Source organism: Venturia canescens, chromosome 1 (assembly GCF_019457755.1).
Source record: "Venturia canescens isolate UGA chromosome 1, ASM1945775v1, whole genome shotgun sequence".
Taxonomy (NCBI): domain Eukaryota; kingdom Metazoa; phylum Arthropoda; class Insecta; order Hymenoptera; family Ichneumonidae; genus Venturia; species Venturia canescens.
Genome location: NC_057421.1, coordinates 19,251,828 through 19,268,820, shown reverse-complemented (window position 1 = coordinate 19,268,820; position 16,993 = coordinate 19,251,828). Strand labels below are relative to the sequence as shown.

Here is a 16,993-nt window from a genome sequence, read left to right as displayed (position 1 = left end):
TCGCCGATCGGTTTAAATAATCGAACTGTAAAAAAAAAGTCAATATAATTACAGTATAGATTCGATCTATCATGAAACACGTTCGCATTGTGGTAGGACAAAGAAATACGATGACTCAATTTCAAATAGCTTTTGACTTCGAGGACTTCTGACTCCATTTTGGTATTCGAATTTCATTATTTCTTTTCAGGAAGTAACACCCGTTCGTATAATAACCATGCAGGGTCTTTGGAGGCAGTGGAAATGAGAATCGAGGATTAATTACAATGATGAGAAAAAATGTGTGATGAATTCGATCGGTTTGTAATGACGGGTAATGAGCAAGCTCCAAAGAATTGCAATGTCCCGATTCCCTCGTCTCAGGCGTGCAGCTACCACGAATCGAGTCTCAAGGATCCCAATCAGCTGGCGCCGCCGACGTAGATTTTTTGTCAATAATCTCCGGACTTTTTCGCCCATGCAATTAATCACATTCTCACCGTAAATCCATCGCGCGATGTAGACAATTTGCGAGTATCCAGGAATCATGAGGCAGGCAAAGACATTTTTTCACTTGATTCAAATAGAAATTTCTGGTTTTGCTTACTAAGCAATCTCGCATGGCGGAACTTCGGATTGACAAAATATTTTTAGACTTTTCCTTTTGATCCAGCGACGAGGAAAGCTTGGGCGAGCCTCGTGATCGAAATATGCAAAGTGCGCCCCCGCGCGCGTCAGTGCATCGAGCGTAACTCGACGGTTCGCGAGAAAGGTTCAGCTTCACGTGCAGTCGCGAGTTCGAGAGGGTAGAAGAACGGAGAAAAAAGGTACCGAAAAAATGCAAGGTTACCCACTTTTTTTTTTATTGGCCCGAACTGCGGCGCGAAGGTCACGGCAGGGGTTCGCGGGCTTGTCGACGTCGTTCTTGCTCCGATGTACGCGGGAAGTTGTGCAGCCTTGCATGCTCTCCTCTGAACCTGAGAGCCCCGACAGATCACGGATTTGAAAAACATTTACGCCTCATTTTTCACGCAACATTAAATTGCTCATTTACTTCTCAACTTTCCCACTGAAATACGTTGAATTCAATTTTCACGTCGATTCATATAAAACCCACGTTCTAAGGGAGTTCAAACGCTGAAACACTGTTCTCGTATCTCGTTAGAATTCTATCATTAAAATACTCGTTTTCCTCATATATAATGGCCGATGAGACGCGAGATTAGACTACGCGATCAAAATACCGAGCACCGTCGAAATTCAAGGCCTCGCCTCTGCATTGAGAATTTAACGAACATAAGATGAAATTGGAAGAATTTGCGTATAGATATATAATACATGAAAGGAAAAAGAGCGTCGTCGAATTCCGTCATAGGTTTATGTTCGAGCGGGCGCTTGGGCTGGGCTACATGTCGTCAAATTCGTGATAGAAAGTTTCAATCAACTTTTATGAGGGACGTGTATCGAGTAGACTGTTCGGGAATTGTTTCAAGGTGTTGTTGTCTACGTCCGACGATTGTATACACTTTACTTTGAATTTTTCGTGCATCGTAGTTTCGCTCGAAATTAAACTTGTGCTCGCTGTGTTCGGCTCGTACAGTAAATTTGGCAGAAGCATGAATATACAATGTGAGATCATTTGATTTCTAGAAAACTTGGAAATTTTCGTTCGGCGATGCGACATGAAACAAGATCAAATGCAAATTGATCTCTTCCGTCATCACAACGACGGTTTATCGGAGTAAAAACATCCAATTGTTATTCGCATATTTAGTGATATTCCGTGTCTTCGAACGTTCGTATTATCGTAATATTTTGTCCTTGAATTTCAGCATGTTCGAAACGTTAGAGCTGCGAGGCCTCCGAATTTGTTGAGAATTGAATTTCAACGGCGCTGGATATGCGACGAATTATGGCGAACAGTTGAGATAAATGCGAATAGTTTTGAGAAGCAAATATGTCGAAAACTAATTGTCGAAAGTGTGGGCTAAGCGTGAGAGTATTTTGTCGACAGCTCTGTTTAAAACGTTGAGCGAACGGAGAAAATTCTCATAATGTGCGCGCGTTCTTCGAGAGTAAGATAGCCAAGCTCAGCAGCAGCATCGGCACTTGCTCGGTTCCACAGCCGCCCTCATCTCACATCTCGGCGTCTTTCTCCTGCACGAAAACTATCGTCGTTACTCTCTTTCCATCTTTCTCTTCGTTTCTCCAATATCTCGGCGTTGGGCAAACGCGAACGTGACCGTCGAAGGGGTTCGGCGGTGACAAGGGAGTCCCCTCTCTTGAGTCTCGTAGAGAGAAGTGGGCAGGAGAAGAGACGAACGAGGTTGAGATTCGGTGCGCGCGGGGGTGCGAATACAGCATCGCGCGGCGAGGAAAGGAGAGAAATTCTAGCAAGCGAAATGAACGAAGGAACGTAGCGTAGAGAAAGAAGACGAAGACGAAGGAAAGGGAGAAGGAGAAGTGAGAGAAGGAAAGTTAGGCAGGCTTTGCGGAGAGCGAGGGAAGAGTGAGAGAGGAAGCACGTGCGAAATCCTACAGGATAAATATACATAGAATACTTATACTTACACAGCTACGCGAGAGTACACACACGTACGAATCGATGACTTATAAGCAGAAGGTTGTAAATTGGCGTGCTGGTACCGAGACCAAAGTGAGTTACGCCTTTTTGGTTGTTAGTACGGCTATATATTTGGAGTTTGTCCTTCACGACGGCGTGGGCATCGGTGGTCGTCGTAGCAAGCTTTGCGAAGAGGGGAAAGAAGAGGACGGGCAAGAAGAGCGCTGTGATCGCCCCGGTGGGGCAAGGAGAGCTCGACATCTCGAAATTTGGTTGGCTGTCTCGGAGCCGGTTGCTCTCGACGTCCGGGCGTCGCGACGCAAAGTGCGAGAGAGAGAGGGAGAGGGAGAGCGAGCGATCTCGGCGAGGAAGAAGGAGAAGGGGGAGAATCGTGGCGAAGAGCTCGGCGTCCTCGGCGAGACGGAACAGCGTCGTCGGAAGGGGCGAGGAAGAGGGGGTAGCCAGAGCGAGAGGACGAAGGAGCGAGAGACTGAGAAAGAGAGAGAGAGGCTCACCGGTGTGCCTTGGCGCGCGCGAGGAACCCCTGAGGACTTGAAACTCTGGAATTTCAACCGACAGAACAGTGCCGGCGTTCGTGGGACGCGGGTCTCTGAAGATTCGTCGACGCGTTGTTTCGAACCCCCGTGTACGTGAGAGCGCAAACCTCCCGATACCGCCGCGCCCGCATACGTACGTGCGCGTTTGTGTGCCAGATAGAGACACATGCGGTTTAAACGTGAGAGAAAAAAAGCCGCTTAGAGAGGGGGCCGACGGATAAAAGGACTCTGGAGTAGAGGAAACGAAAGGGTTGTTTCGCCAGTGGTGGGAGCAATAAAGAATAACGCCGGTCAAGTATACCAGAGACGGTGATTGGGTTGTGTTTAAACGCTAGTGTATGCGCGTTCGTCTTGTTTACAAGCTATTCTGCTCTCCGCATTGTGTGTGTGTGCATGTGCTACAAGCTGAGAAGAGCATCGACGATCGTCACCAATCCATCGCATCGTTTTATCCGAAACGTTACCCGATCGTTCCATTTACTTGACGAATTTATCAATTATTCAACGGATCTTCGAGAATATCATTTTTTTCAAATACGTCAACGAGTTCATCGCAATTAAAACTACCGAATTTTCAAATACTTGTAACAAAACAAAAGCGCGATGGGGGGTTGGCCGCGATAAGCCCGGTGAACGATGTACACGAAAGCGAAATGCGCGAAAATCAAATGCTTTGTGTGACGTTCGGGAAAAACAAATATGGATCGGAAGTGATAAATTGGAACGGCTGATGAGATTATTCTAATAGAAAAATAAAAAAAAAAAATAAAAAACAAACAGTTTGAAAGTTTTTGTGGATACAGAAAAACTCATAAAAAGACGAAATTATTGTCGTCAATCATGTGATCCGTTAAGGTCGGTTAGCCGTCCATTTTTTGTTTTTCTGTTTTCATTATTATAATTTGTTTTTTTCTGTTTTTTTTTTTTTTCGTTATAGAAAAGACATTATTCATTCCACGTTTGTCACAGCATTCGTAATAACGTTCACGTGTAACCGCGCTTTTCGAGTTGTGCACGAGTGTGTAGATGTTTGTGCGCGGCCGCGTTTTCAACCTCGCAATTTCTCTTTCGTTGAGAAGAAATACGGTAGACAACACGAGTACGATGACACCGATCGCGCTCACGACAGGTTGCTTCAGTGTTGCAAATATGTACTGGTCCCGAATTGAAACTTTTCGACCAACGTTCAATGCCATCATATGATAAATGTAGACGAAACGTTTATTTTATTTTCCAATCCATCCTTTGGTTATTAATCAATTGATAATTTCATTATTCTTAACCTTGTTCTTCCGGAAATAACGTGGTTATACTCAGCGTGGTATTCGTGGGACTGGATGATAATTATTGCGAAGGTCGTTGAAAGTTCAAGTTTTTGAACGTGTTCGCGACTGTGTCAGTCTTAGGCTCGTGCGCAGTGCCGACAGTTTGAATGAGGAAATAATAAATAAATTTCGGAAGAGAACTCGAAAAAAACGAGCTTCTATCAGTCCGCATTTGAATCTCGGAGCCATCGATCACGCGAGACTATTCTTTTCGTTTTTTTTATCTCTTTTTTATTCGTATTTCCGCTCAACTCTATCTGAGTCGCGTGATTGTGTGTAGTGAATTCGGGTGCGTTCAAGCGAAATTTACTGGGAGTTCGACGGAGTGGCAAGTGCCTTGTGCGCGATTAACCGGTGTCGGCAAAAGAGACAGTCGAAAAACGAACGTTTGTACTTTTCCGGTTTAGATCACGGTGCGAGTCATCGTGATCGAAGAAATAACAAAAGGTGGAGCGGTGACCAGTCATTAGACAATATGAGTGAAATGACGAGTGTCGAGCAGCAGCAACAGCAGCAGCAGCAGCAATACGTAAGTGGAAGCTCCAATCACGAGCATCACTGTAAGGATTGCGGTTTGTTTTTTGAAAGCGATAAGAGTCTCGAGGTCCATCTTCGTTATCATCAAGAAAATTTATTGACCCAGTGGGCTAATCAGGCTCAACAAGAAGAAAGCAACAACAACAATAGCAAAGCTGGCAATCATAACAACAGCAGCGTGGGTGGTCATGGAGTCGTGACGAAGAGAGAAAGCGTTAGTGCACCTGCTGATTCGAGTGAGCCGTCGTCGAGACCACCGTCCGAAGGACCTGCGTCTTCGCAGCAACAACAAAATTCGTTACAGAGAGGCCAACAGCAGGCTCCTTCGTCAGGAGTGCCGAACTACGGTGGTCACTTCCAAACTCCAATGTTCAGCGACACGAGTTATTTCGTGCAAAACGATCCGGCTTACGTATTACTCCATCATTATTCGCCGAATCACGAGGATGCTTCGAACAACGGTAATACGGCTAATTATACGAGATATCATCCGTATCAGCATCAGCAACACTTTCCCGGTGAATGTCCGAATTCAGTGAGCTCGACGAGCCCACGAAGTCCGCCGTTACAGTGTGATAAGTGCGGTAGTGTCTTCGAAGACGCTTTACAATTAGGCGAGCATGTAAGAGTGAATCATACCACGTCGCCGGGAACGTATCCAGGATCAACGCAGTATCAGCAGCTGGGTGGTAGCCCGCAACAACAACAGCAGCAACAGCAACAACAACAGCAGCAGCAGCAGCAACAACAACAGCAACAGCAACAACAGCAGCAACAGATGCATACCTCTCCCACACAAAGTAATCAACAAGGTGGACAGCAGCAGCAAACTGGTTATGAGTATAACGGCGGCCGGTCTACCGCCAAGGCAGAGGTAAAGCAGGAGCCGGAGGAACAAGCTGAAATACTAGATCTAGATTCTCACAAGGTACAGACTCATAGGTATGAGGAGGAGCTTATGAGGCTTCATCAGCAAGAAATGCAGATGCAGCTTCATCAACAGCAACACGTACTTCCACATCAACAACAGCAGCAGCAGCAGCAGCAGCAACAACAACAGCAACAACCACAGCCACCAAGAGGGGGTCCTCATTCGGTGAGTTCAATGCTGGGGTGGCCATCGTCTCAACCCCATGAATATCATCCTGGATTGTCGCCCATGGGACCCATTGACAGTGTTTCGCCGGTACCCGATCAGGGTCAATTCATGCGTGGTCAGCATATACCGGTGGAACCGCCGAGGCATCCAGGCTCACCTATAATAACGAGCACTCAACCGATGTCGACTCATCAGATGGCACCGGGTATGTTACCGCAACCGCAGAAACAATCGACCATTGGTAATCAATCGTGGAAGAGTAATGAAGCGCGTAGACCAAAGACGTACAATTGTACAGCATGCAACAAGTGGTTCACGAGTTCTGGACATTTGAAAAGGCATTATAATACAACGTTGCATAAAAATGCGGTTAAACAGAGTAACATGCCTGATCCGGCTAATATGCCTATAAGTGCGCATCATCATCCTACGAGAGATCCTAATTTGACGCATAGTGGAAGAGGCGGGGGAGCATCTAGATCACCAGAGTTATCAACTTCGGGGAGTCCCCCAAACTTGATGGCAGGTCCCTCGGGCGAGGCGGCGAGGGGCCTGCTCAACACGCCAACCAACCTTTACACCACCAGCAATTCCAGCAACGGCAGCAACAGCAACAGCAGCGACTCTTCGCCGGTGGTCATAACGCAACAACAGCACCAACAACAGCAGCCACCGGCATCGTCGGTTTCAACGGTCCACATGGGCTCCACAATGGTGGGACTCAATTCACCCGTCCCATCGCCAATGGGCTCCCATCCTCAGCACCATCCGCACCATCATCATCAACAAATGGGTTCGCCGTCCCCCCAGTTGGTACAGCATCCGTTGTCAATAGGTTCACCGTCCCAACTGGTGGTCCACCACCCCATGAGTTCTCCCATGTCGCCCATGCAACCGCCGCCACCACCTCAGCATCTGACTTCACCTTCGTCAATGGGCCCCCTCCACCACCACCACCATCTGCACAACCAGCACCACGACAACCACCATCATCAGCAATCCCCCCACCATCATCACACGAATTCTTCGCTGCCCCTAATGGCGGGTGTACCGTCAATGATTTCGCCACCGATGGGGGGTACTTCGATGCCTCATCAGCCGTACCCAAACGCCTTGCCCCCCCACGTTACAATTACTACCAGCATCCCGGGCCTGCTGGAGTCTATCACCAACCAGCTAACTACTATTGGTAATGAGATTTCCCAGGAATCGCATCACCAACAAGATCAGCAGTCGCAGCAACAAGAACAGCAGCAGAACCAGGACCTTATATTACCGGGTTTCGGGACCTTCAGCAACCATCAGAGGCCAATGCCGAATTTCACACAATTCGGTATATCCGGCTTCCTCGTAGGTCACAACCAACCGCAGGCAGTTAACGTGGGGGGGCTAAGCCCAGAGGGTATAATTCCTCAGGAAAGATCGTCTTTCGTTGCGTCAAACGCGAATTACGCTAATTACAGAAATTCACCACCAACGTACGAGTCTCTGACGAGTATGGAAATCGACGTATCTCCTCATCCAATCAACGCCGAGATGGAACAACAGCATCTTCATGTGGATGAACACGATCGAAGAAATTTAAATTCAAGAACGCATATTTCAAACGAACAACAACAACAACAACGCCAGATCGAAACTAACAACAACGTACCACAGCGGCAAGGAAAAGAAGAAATCAATCCAAATATCGTTAAACGACATCGACAAGCAACGAGTGATAAAAAGAAAACGAACGGTGTTATAACGAAGGAGCATCAAGTCACGAGCACCAATACCGGTTCTCATTACATATCCCAGGAAGGCTTCCACAAGTGCATCGAATGCAACAAGCTATTCAACAAAGCTTGCTACTTGACGCAACACAACAAGAGCTTCCACTCGGGTGACAAACCGTTCAAATGCAATCAATGTGGTAAACGTTTCCCTCTGGAGTATCTACACGCGGAACATCTACAAAAGCACGCTGGTGAGAAACCGTACAAGTGCGAGATATGCCCCAAACAGTTTAACCACAAAACAGACCTCAGAAGGCACATGTGCCTACACACTGGCGAAAAGCCGTACGCCTGTGATAATTGCGGCAAAGGTTTTATCAGGAAAGATCACATGATGAAACATCTCGACAGACACAAGAAAAAACCTATCAATCATCACAATTTGCACCTTAGAGCGTAATCGAAGATTGGGCGAATGGGTGAAAAATTAAAATTTTAATTTCCGCTTTACTCCCTCCAAAAAATAACGATAATTCATTCCTGGTGTGATCCAATCGTATTTTATTTGATTTTGTTTTTGTTTTTTTTTTTTTTTTATTTTTTAATTTCCATCAATGAACTTACACAGGACGAAGAGTCGGCTAGCTATTTTACGTTCCAGATGAAAAATGTGTTTATCGACTCCGAAAATATATTTTCTCAGGGAGAAAGGAGCTCTAGCTCTTTCTTTCTCTCTTTCTTCGTTCCTTTGTCTCTTTGAATTTCGTCTCGTTTAATAATTTTTACAAGTTATGCTCAGGGCATCTTTCATCGAGAATTCTCCACTTGCATTTTGACCTCTGATGCAAAAGTATTTTTCTCAGAGGAAAAAAAGAGAGAAAGAGAGAAGGCGAAAGAGCTGTTGGTTTTATTGCTCAACGATATTTATTTGATCACGGCTGGGGCTTTATCTGGTTCCAGGAAAAAATAATTAGGCTTGGCGGGAGACCGGAGTTACGAGATGTGTGACCTCTCTGTCTGATTGAACAATCTTTCCGAGGATCAAATCGTTAAGTTATAGCAGAGACTAAACGTTCCTATTTTTTTAATCCAAACGACTCTAATCGAATAAAATGCAAATAAAATATCTTGATAGTGATACTAAAAATCATTCAATTCTTCACAGTTTCCGTTAGCGATTCTCACCGATACGAAACTGGCCATAAAAAAACGCGATTTTCGAAGTTGATCGGACAAAATACGAGTGTGAAGCTCCACTTTGCAAATCGCGTATTCTTTGTTGATCTTTTTCCTCCCTCTCTTCCTCTTCGCCATTTTGTTGCTCCCGCCATGAGCCATTTAGTCGCGAAAATTAAGGATCGAGTCGTTAACGAGACGACGAATTATTGTAATGAAAATTGAAGCGATGTTGAACCTTCGAAGCTTATCAATTGTACAAAATACGTTAAATGTATAGCCATATTATTATTATTATTATTATTATTATTATTATTATTAACATTATTTTATTATTATCATTACTATTGTATTATTATTGTAATTATTGATTTATGTGATTGATTTGAAAATGATTGCGAAACCTAACCACGATACTCGTATTTCATAACGTATGTCATACTAACGTGTACATTTGGAAGAAAAAAACAAGAAAAGAGATCAAGAGATGTGACGTTTCCTTGTGAGGAAAGAAATGATATTGCAAAAAGGAAATACGTGTGTAGAAAATAAACAGCGTTAATAAACACACACGCACACACATACAGATATATATATATATAAATATACAATTGAGCGTTCAAGCGATGATAATCGTATCGATTGATTGTTTTCAAATGATCATAAAACTGTATCCATTCCACGGTTATTTTTAGCTCCCTTCCATGTAACTTGAAAATTGTTAAATTCTTAAACATGGTCATTGATAAATTGGTAAGAATTTCAAGAAACAATCCAACCAATTTAGTGAAATCGAAAAAAATCTGTCCATCATGCATTATCATTCGTTGGAATTTCGTACGTTGTTACAATAGCGATCCAGAACTCTCGATCTCTTTTTAAATCAATTGTTCCTTCATTTTTCGTCCATTCCCGAGGTAACGAGACGTAGCCTGAGGTCTACGACGAGTGAATTTCTCGAAGAATGGATCATGTATGACTACATTATAAAGTTTGAGTGATATTTGTACAGAAATACGCCTTACACACATACAGACACCGACACACATAAACCGGAGCTCGAAATGGAACATGTTCAATAATCTCCGAGTGTTATACGCACTTGTGGATAAATGTTGATTTTGCCATAGGGAAATGCGAGCGAAAATGTGCTTATTTTTTTGTTGATCGTTGAGTTAACGGACTGATAAACTTGCGCATTCATTGTTTCTATTCGAAGATAAATAGACGAAAACTGTGTTGTGTTTTATCAGCAGAGCCTGATAGCTCTGTTTTGTATCGTTGTTGTTTGAAAAGAAAAGAAAGAAAAAAAACGAAAATTAATAATAATTGGTTGTACACCTTAAGGAATCGTTTCCATGGGTCACTGTTTCTTTTTATTCCTTCAATTCTTTAAATAAACATTTTTGTACCTTCGCATTTGTTTTTTTCCATTCAGCACGGCACACACGAATACTAATGTATGCATGTATGTGTAAATTCATAAAAATATATATATAGATACATATCGTGTATTTATTTACATACATACACATGAAAAAATATATAAATGTACATGTATACATATATTACACCGCAACATGGTCTCTGACAATTTTTTGTACATACATTTTAGTTGTTAATAAACCGATAACTCATTATAGCCTCTTGCCATTTAAAACTACGTAAATATCCCAGAACAGACTACCTCAGAGTTCAGGAATTATCGATGAAAGCGAAATGAAGTTGATGAGAAGTGAATGATGAAGCCAATGCAATAATAATATTGTTAAAGTACTGAGTTTATTGTGCGGATGACAAGCTCTATTTCACTTTTTTTTTTGTTTTCAAATTCTTTTTATCTTCAATCGTTTCATTTAAACAAACTATCCCCTTGCTTCCTCGATTAGTTATCTGTTTTTTTTTTTTTTTTTTTTTTTTTTCAACACTGACTACTATAAAATTGATAAAATATACAGATTCAGAATTGTATAAATGAAAAAAAAGAAAAGAAAAAATACGAAAACATTCATACATATATCTATATATACATATCGAATCACATCCCAGGGTAACGAATGCTTCATCGTTTTAGACTTACCGAATTTGTAATAACACGATCGTCCGCCGATAAACTCACACCGTGCGCGTAATAGAGCGTTAATGCGAAATAATGAGAGATGAAAAATCTAATATAAATAGATGAACGTACATTAGAGACATATCAAACAGTATTACTGTGCACTCAGTCTATAGTGAAAGAGAATGGTGAAAATAACAAGAAAAAAACGAACGATCGATACATATTTTTACTTCCATATCATAATCAAACCGTATGAGCATTTTTTTTCTCATTGAAAACGACGTCGTGTCAAAGGGCATTTAACTGTGCGATGCAATCGTAATTAGGAGATAAAAGAAAAATAAAGTCAGGATTCATGACTCGGGCATTCCTTCGCTACGAATGGAGAAGAAGAAAAAATAAAACAATTTATAATAAGACAAATATATAGAGTATGAAAGAGCACAGGCCCCGAAAGCGTTTTGGCCTGGCACAACAAAGACGCATTTTCGTGTGCGCTCAGTGATTTCGTTACGATATTTCGTACGTTAATTATCCATCCACATATATATCAACGTATATGTATGTGGTGTGTATTCGAATATATATAAACCTTTGCGCAGTAACGAACTGTCATTGGTTGTGCCAAACTGTATGTTTCCTTTGATTCTTTTTTTTTTTAATCGACCTATCTTTATTCTTTCATATGGGCATTCATTAGAGGTATTCTCATTTACGGCTTTGACTATTCTGATCGATGATTTTCACTCAAAAGATTAATACTGCCTCGATACCGAATCCGTATGATAAATGAAATTTTTATTCACTAGTGCCATACATGAAATTATGAAAAAAAAAAAAAAAAAAAAAAAAACACATTGTACATGCGAGAATGCGAAAAATTTGGTTTATTACCACCTAGTAGATTATCCGCGCGCACATTTATTCGTTTTTTTATTATTTTCAACACATTTAGCTACTAATTTAATACCAACACGTGGTTTCCGTTCCTGTATTACGGCCGTTATATTACGACGAGAAATGAGAAGTGAAGATGAACTATAACGATGATAAAAGTTCAATCACACGATCTGTATTATTTTATATGTGTTTAATTATGTTTTTATAAATATATTTTATTTCATGAACCTCACAAACGACAAGATTCTTTTATTTATTGACTCACAGCTTCGCCACCTCATCGTATGATTTCTACATCTCTATCAATTATTTTCAGATTACCCAGTTATCTCAGAGTCTTGACCGATACTTGATATATTTTCCGTGAGATACTTACTCATGTTTCCTGTTCGTAACATGAAAGTATTTCACAAATAAAATATTAGTTGTTCATATGCAGCGTGCTCGAGCCCAATATTGTTTAATTTTATAAATAAACTTACAAAAACAAATGTTTTCTCAGTCGATATCGTTGAATATTCTGCTATTCGAAATATAACTTTTATTTGGTTATGTTTTCCATAAAATATTACCACTAGATTGTTCGATGATGGGCATTAAATATATCGATCGAAAGGGGAGGAAAGTCCTGGGCAAATATTTCATTGCAGTGTACTACGATTAAAGGAAAAATTGTATGCTGTAAAGTTGTGATGCTCTCTCACTCCGTGGAGATAATTTTGGGCATTCTCTAATTTAGTGAATTGTTAACTGCTCGATGAGGGGAGAATTAAATCGAGCTTCGAATCGACGATATTAACACATAAATTGCAAAGAAAAATGAGAGATGATTTATAATTAAGAGTTCTCCCGATCATTGTGCTTTTTTCATTGTGTCAATTCGGCGATGGAAACTTCCAACGCTCATGATTATTAGTACCATCGTCATTCTCATCATCATCGTCATTATTATTATTATTATTATTATTATCACCTCATCATCATCATTACTATTAGGTTTAGGCAACATCTACCTGATGACGAAGCAATATTGAGCGATTGATCTTTGCGAACTGATGTGGAATATTGACAAAATCCATGTTTGTGAAGACAAAGACGAGGAAATAAATTCATTATGTTAGGTGTAATTTCCTAGACTATACTAAACGTCATCTAGTTGAATTTTCATGTTTTTCTTACGATAATTTGTAAACAAATTTTTGGTTTTTTCTTTCTAATATTACGGGGAAGAAAATATTTATATATAAAGAGATAAAAAGTAGGATAATGAGGAAGTGCGAGAAGAAAAAGAATCAACGAGTAAGCGTGGTGGATAACTGCAGTACGTTTTTGTGTATTTCAATTACGATAAACGTCTATTAATCTCTGAAATTTTTCAAAATTCTCATTAGCTATGCTCAGGACTTGTCCGAGGATAAAAGTCTCGCTAAAACCGAATTTTTTCACTGTGAATTCTCGAGAGTCTACGATGAGGCGTAGAGTGTTGATAATCGTTCGAGAGAAGCATGCGCATGTGTTTCGAATTTTCCAATATTTTCAATCGACGGTTCGACAAATTCTCTTGTGAATCCACTTGAATTAGGTAGGGATAAATTCGATTTAAACTGACCGAGGTCAAAGTTTACCATTATATTTCACGATGAAAAAAAAGTATTGAATGACTCAAACAGCGCGTGAATAAGTTATGACTTAGACTAGGAAAATTAGAAGTCAGAGACAGCGTAAAGAAAGAAACGAATATATTTGTTAGACATTCGGAAAATTCACGTTTGGTGTATAAATGCCGAAATAACAGTTGCGCAAATAGAACACCGAATCTAATCAAATTCCGGCGTAGAGGTTGTCGAAGCACACTGGACTGTACGCGGTATATGGTTATTATTACAATTCAACGACAAAAAAACAAGCGAGTGAAAAACTTGACGACGCGAAAAAAATAAATTTTTTTAAAAAACATCATTTTCGTTCCATCCTTAGATTTTATACATAGATATACATTAATGTACACGTGAAATATGACCACGACGATGAGACAAAAGAGCGAAGGAGATACCGAAAAAGCTCACTGCCACCACGAGACGAGAAAACGATTCAAACGGAATATTAAATAATATTTATAATAAAATAATAATAATAATAACAATAACAATAACAATAATAATAACGATAGTGAATAAGGAATAATTTTAAAAAAGGAAGAATAAAAGATCAATAATATGAAATAATACATTTGTGAACTATGTATTTTGACGATGCCATACACAAGTACCTCATGATGCAAAACACATGTACAAATGTTCATACGATTTCAGAATGATAGCTAATTAATAAATAATAAATATCCGAAAAAATAAGATGAAGGTTTTCATATTGATATGGTGGGACGATCAATCGTTATCTCCCTGTTAATCATGCACATCCTTATCCTTTTTTCCTCACTTGACCAAGAAAACTTCGCGGCGAACAGCTGCCGAATCTCATACGACGTTTTTCGGCGCGACAATGAATCGTAAAAAAACGAGAAGAAGAAGAAGAAGAAGAAAAAACGTAACAACATACACGCACCACGTGAGACTCGAATCGTGAAGTTTATTACTCGCGGGTCTTCTCGAATCCGGGCCGCATCCTGTGATAAATAGCGAGATTACGAGTTTCTGTACGGCGGCCAATGAACGCTTCTCTCTCGCTCTCTCTCTCTCTCTTTTTCAGCGTACACCATATGTTCTCTCAAGGCTGTGGGACTGGGCCCGCGTGGATATTCATCGAGTCGAAAATGTTTCGAACACGACGCGGTGTACAGATACATCGAATACAATCTTTCCTCGCTGCAGTGCTTGCATTATTGGGTCTCAATGCATACGTTCGCATTTCGCGTCGTTCAATTCATATTTTAAACAATATTTTCCAACATTTTTGTTCCATCTGGATAACAAGTGAAGAGTGCTTTGTAAATTCGAGAATAAACAGTTGGTACAGTTGTCGAGCATGTTTACTTCTGGTCGCAATTTTGTGTGCGCAGTACAACAGTGTTAGGCTAGAGGAAATAAAGATACTGGAAAAATTGCACAATTTTGTGAAGAACGGATCTTCTACGTAGGCTCTGACAAATGTAAATTTGGCCACTTCAATATTTTCGTTAGAAATCAACATCAATCTTATTTTCTAAATATTAAAGAAACAACAATTTGCAACGATGAGAAATATTCTTTCCTCCTCTCTTTCTCCCCTTGCAAAGTTTATAGCTCATTTTCGTTCCTCAATATTCGATGTAAAGAAACATTTTTATCGAATAATTAAATTACTGTTTCTCGAGCTGTCAACTTTGGCGATCTGAACTGCGATTATGTCACACACGAGTGATTACATTAGAAGAAATGAATGAACAGGAACACCGTTGGACCTGCTGTCTCTGGTGTGGATCGACCGAAAATATTGAGCTATCGGGGCGTGCGTTCTCGCTGATTTACGTCAATATCTGGACTCCCGCAGTTTTACAGACTGCACATAAAAGTCGTTGGGGCAAAAGCTTATATTCACTTCTCTCGTATCCTGTCATCGATGCGTATCCGAGCTTTTCCCACACCAAAGACAGCTGTCGTAATGAGTTGCATCCTCACGTTCATCTCCCCTTCGTTCTTGCGCTACGTATGTGTATGCACATCATATAAACGGATGTTGGCATCGTCTCGATGCGCGCATTTACACGAAATGCTTGGTATACGTGACAATGCAGGTTTCGTGGCAGTCCTCATGCCTTCGGACTTGCCAAGGGATCATCGTCTCAAGAATCTCAGCCGTTGAGAGACGCAAAAAAAATCGTGGAAGGAATTAATTTTTTGCTCTTTGTTTATTTGTATTTGTTGTTGTTGTTGTTTTTTTTTTTTATTATTCTTTCATTTTTCAAATAGTTCGAACGAAGTTCTCCAACAGACCGTTTAAAGTATTGTGAATTCATACAATCGAGAGAACAAAGCTTCGTTATGTGTTATGCACAATAAATAAAAAAATAAAAAAATACGCCAATATTGACGTGGATTTAATGAATAAAATTGAATGAATTGATGAAATTTGTGCGAATAAAAAAAAATCTCTGGAGTCCTCGTAAAGTGTTGTAATGAATCTTGGGGAAAGCAGTGACTATATTTCGATTTCGACAAATCGTCATTCGCCCCTTGCACCGAGAGATTGGGGTGAAGACGCTCGCGGAGAAAAAGTTTCCGAATTTCTCGAGACCCTCGGTTTTGGGTCCATGCGAATTGAGGGTAGGAAATCCCGCAAACTTCTTATAGCTCTTTCTTTCTCTTTCTCGATGTCTTTAAACCCCATAACTCATAAGGGGAGGACAAAGGTGAGGCAGGTCGTGAGCATAAGGAAAGTTCAAGAGTATATCTAGACCTCGAAAAAGTTTAACAGAACTATATGTATCTGTTATGTGCCGGAGAATATGAGATGAAAAGCGAACGGAAAAAGATCGAGTTGTATAACGCTCGGAGAATACTTCCAAGTTCATCCTTGGGTGAAAGTATATCTCGTAAATTCTGTACAAATACTTTTTGGGATATATGCATATTTGTAGAGAGAGCGTTTTTCACGTGTACTTTTTTACATGCACACGTGTCACTGCGAGCATGTGAACATTCGTGTATGAAGAATCTTCAGAAGATCAAACTCGATTTAATTTTTCTACAAAACTAATTATCAGAGAATCAAACTTTCCAGCACCAAAGTTTTATTTTCTTTCCCACACTTGTATTCACGATTAAAGTCATTACGAAATTCACTAAAAATCACTAAATCACGTTGTGGTTTACCGAACGTAACACTGAGAGAAAAAAGTTGTTTAAACAACGGAATACCCCAGGTAATAATAATGAAGTCACGTAGTTAACAAAAACAAATGAAATTCTTTGCAAACAAATTTCGACCGAGAGAATGTTGTTACGAAAATCAAGATGAAAAGTAAAATTCATTTAAGCGAAAAAAGTGATCGAATTATAAAAAAACATCAAGCAACTCTTTGTGTGTTTAAAATTCTCCATTCCACACCACTTTACCTGAAATTTCGTACGTGCATTGA

At 40.6% G+C, this 16,993-nt stretch overlaps 1 protein-coding gene across 1 annotated transcript; it reads left to right on the top strand.

Moving 5' to 3' along the window:
• Positions 1-3,135: 3,135 nt before the first annotated feature.
• On the top strand, positions 3,136-14,270 carry zld (zelda). Its single transcript, XM_043419066.1, has one exon. The coding sequence runs from the start codon at positions 4,900-4,902 to the stop codon at positions 8,236-8,238; it is 3,339 nt and encodes a 1,112-aa protein (XP_043275001.1). The 5' UTR covers positions 3,136-4,899; the 3' UTR covers positions 8,239-14,270.
• Positions 14,271-16,993: the final 2,723 nt, after the last annotated feature.

Coding starts and splice junctions, on each gene's coding strand:
- zld (XM_043419066.1), top strand. CDS start 4,900: ATGAGTGAAATGACGAGTGTCGAGCAGCAGCAACAGCAGCAGCAGCAG.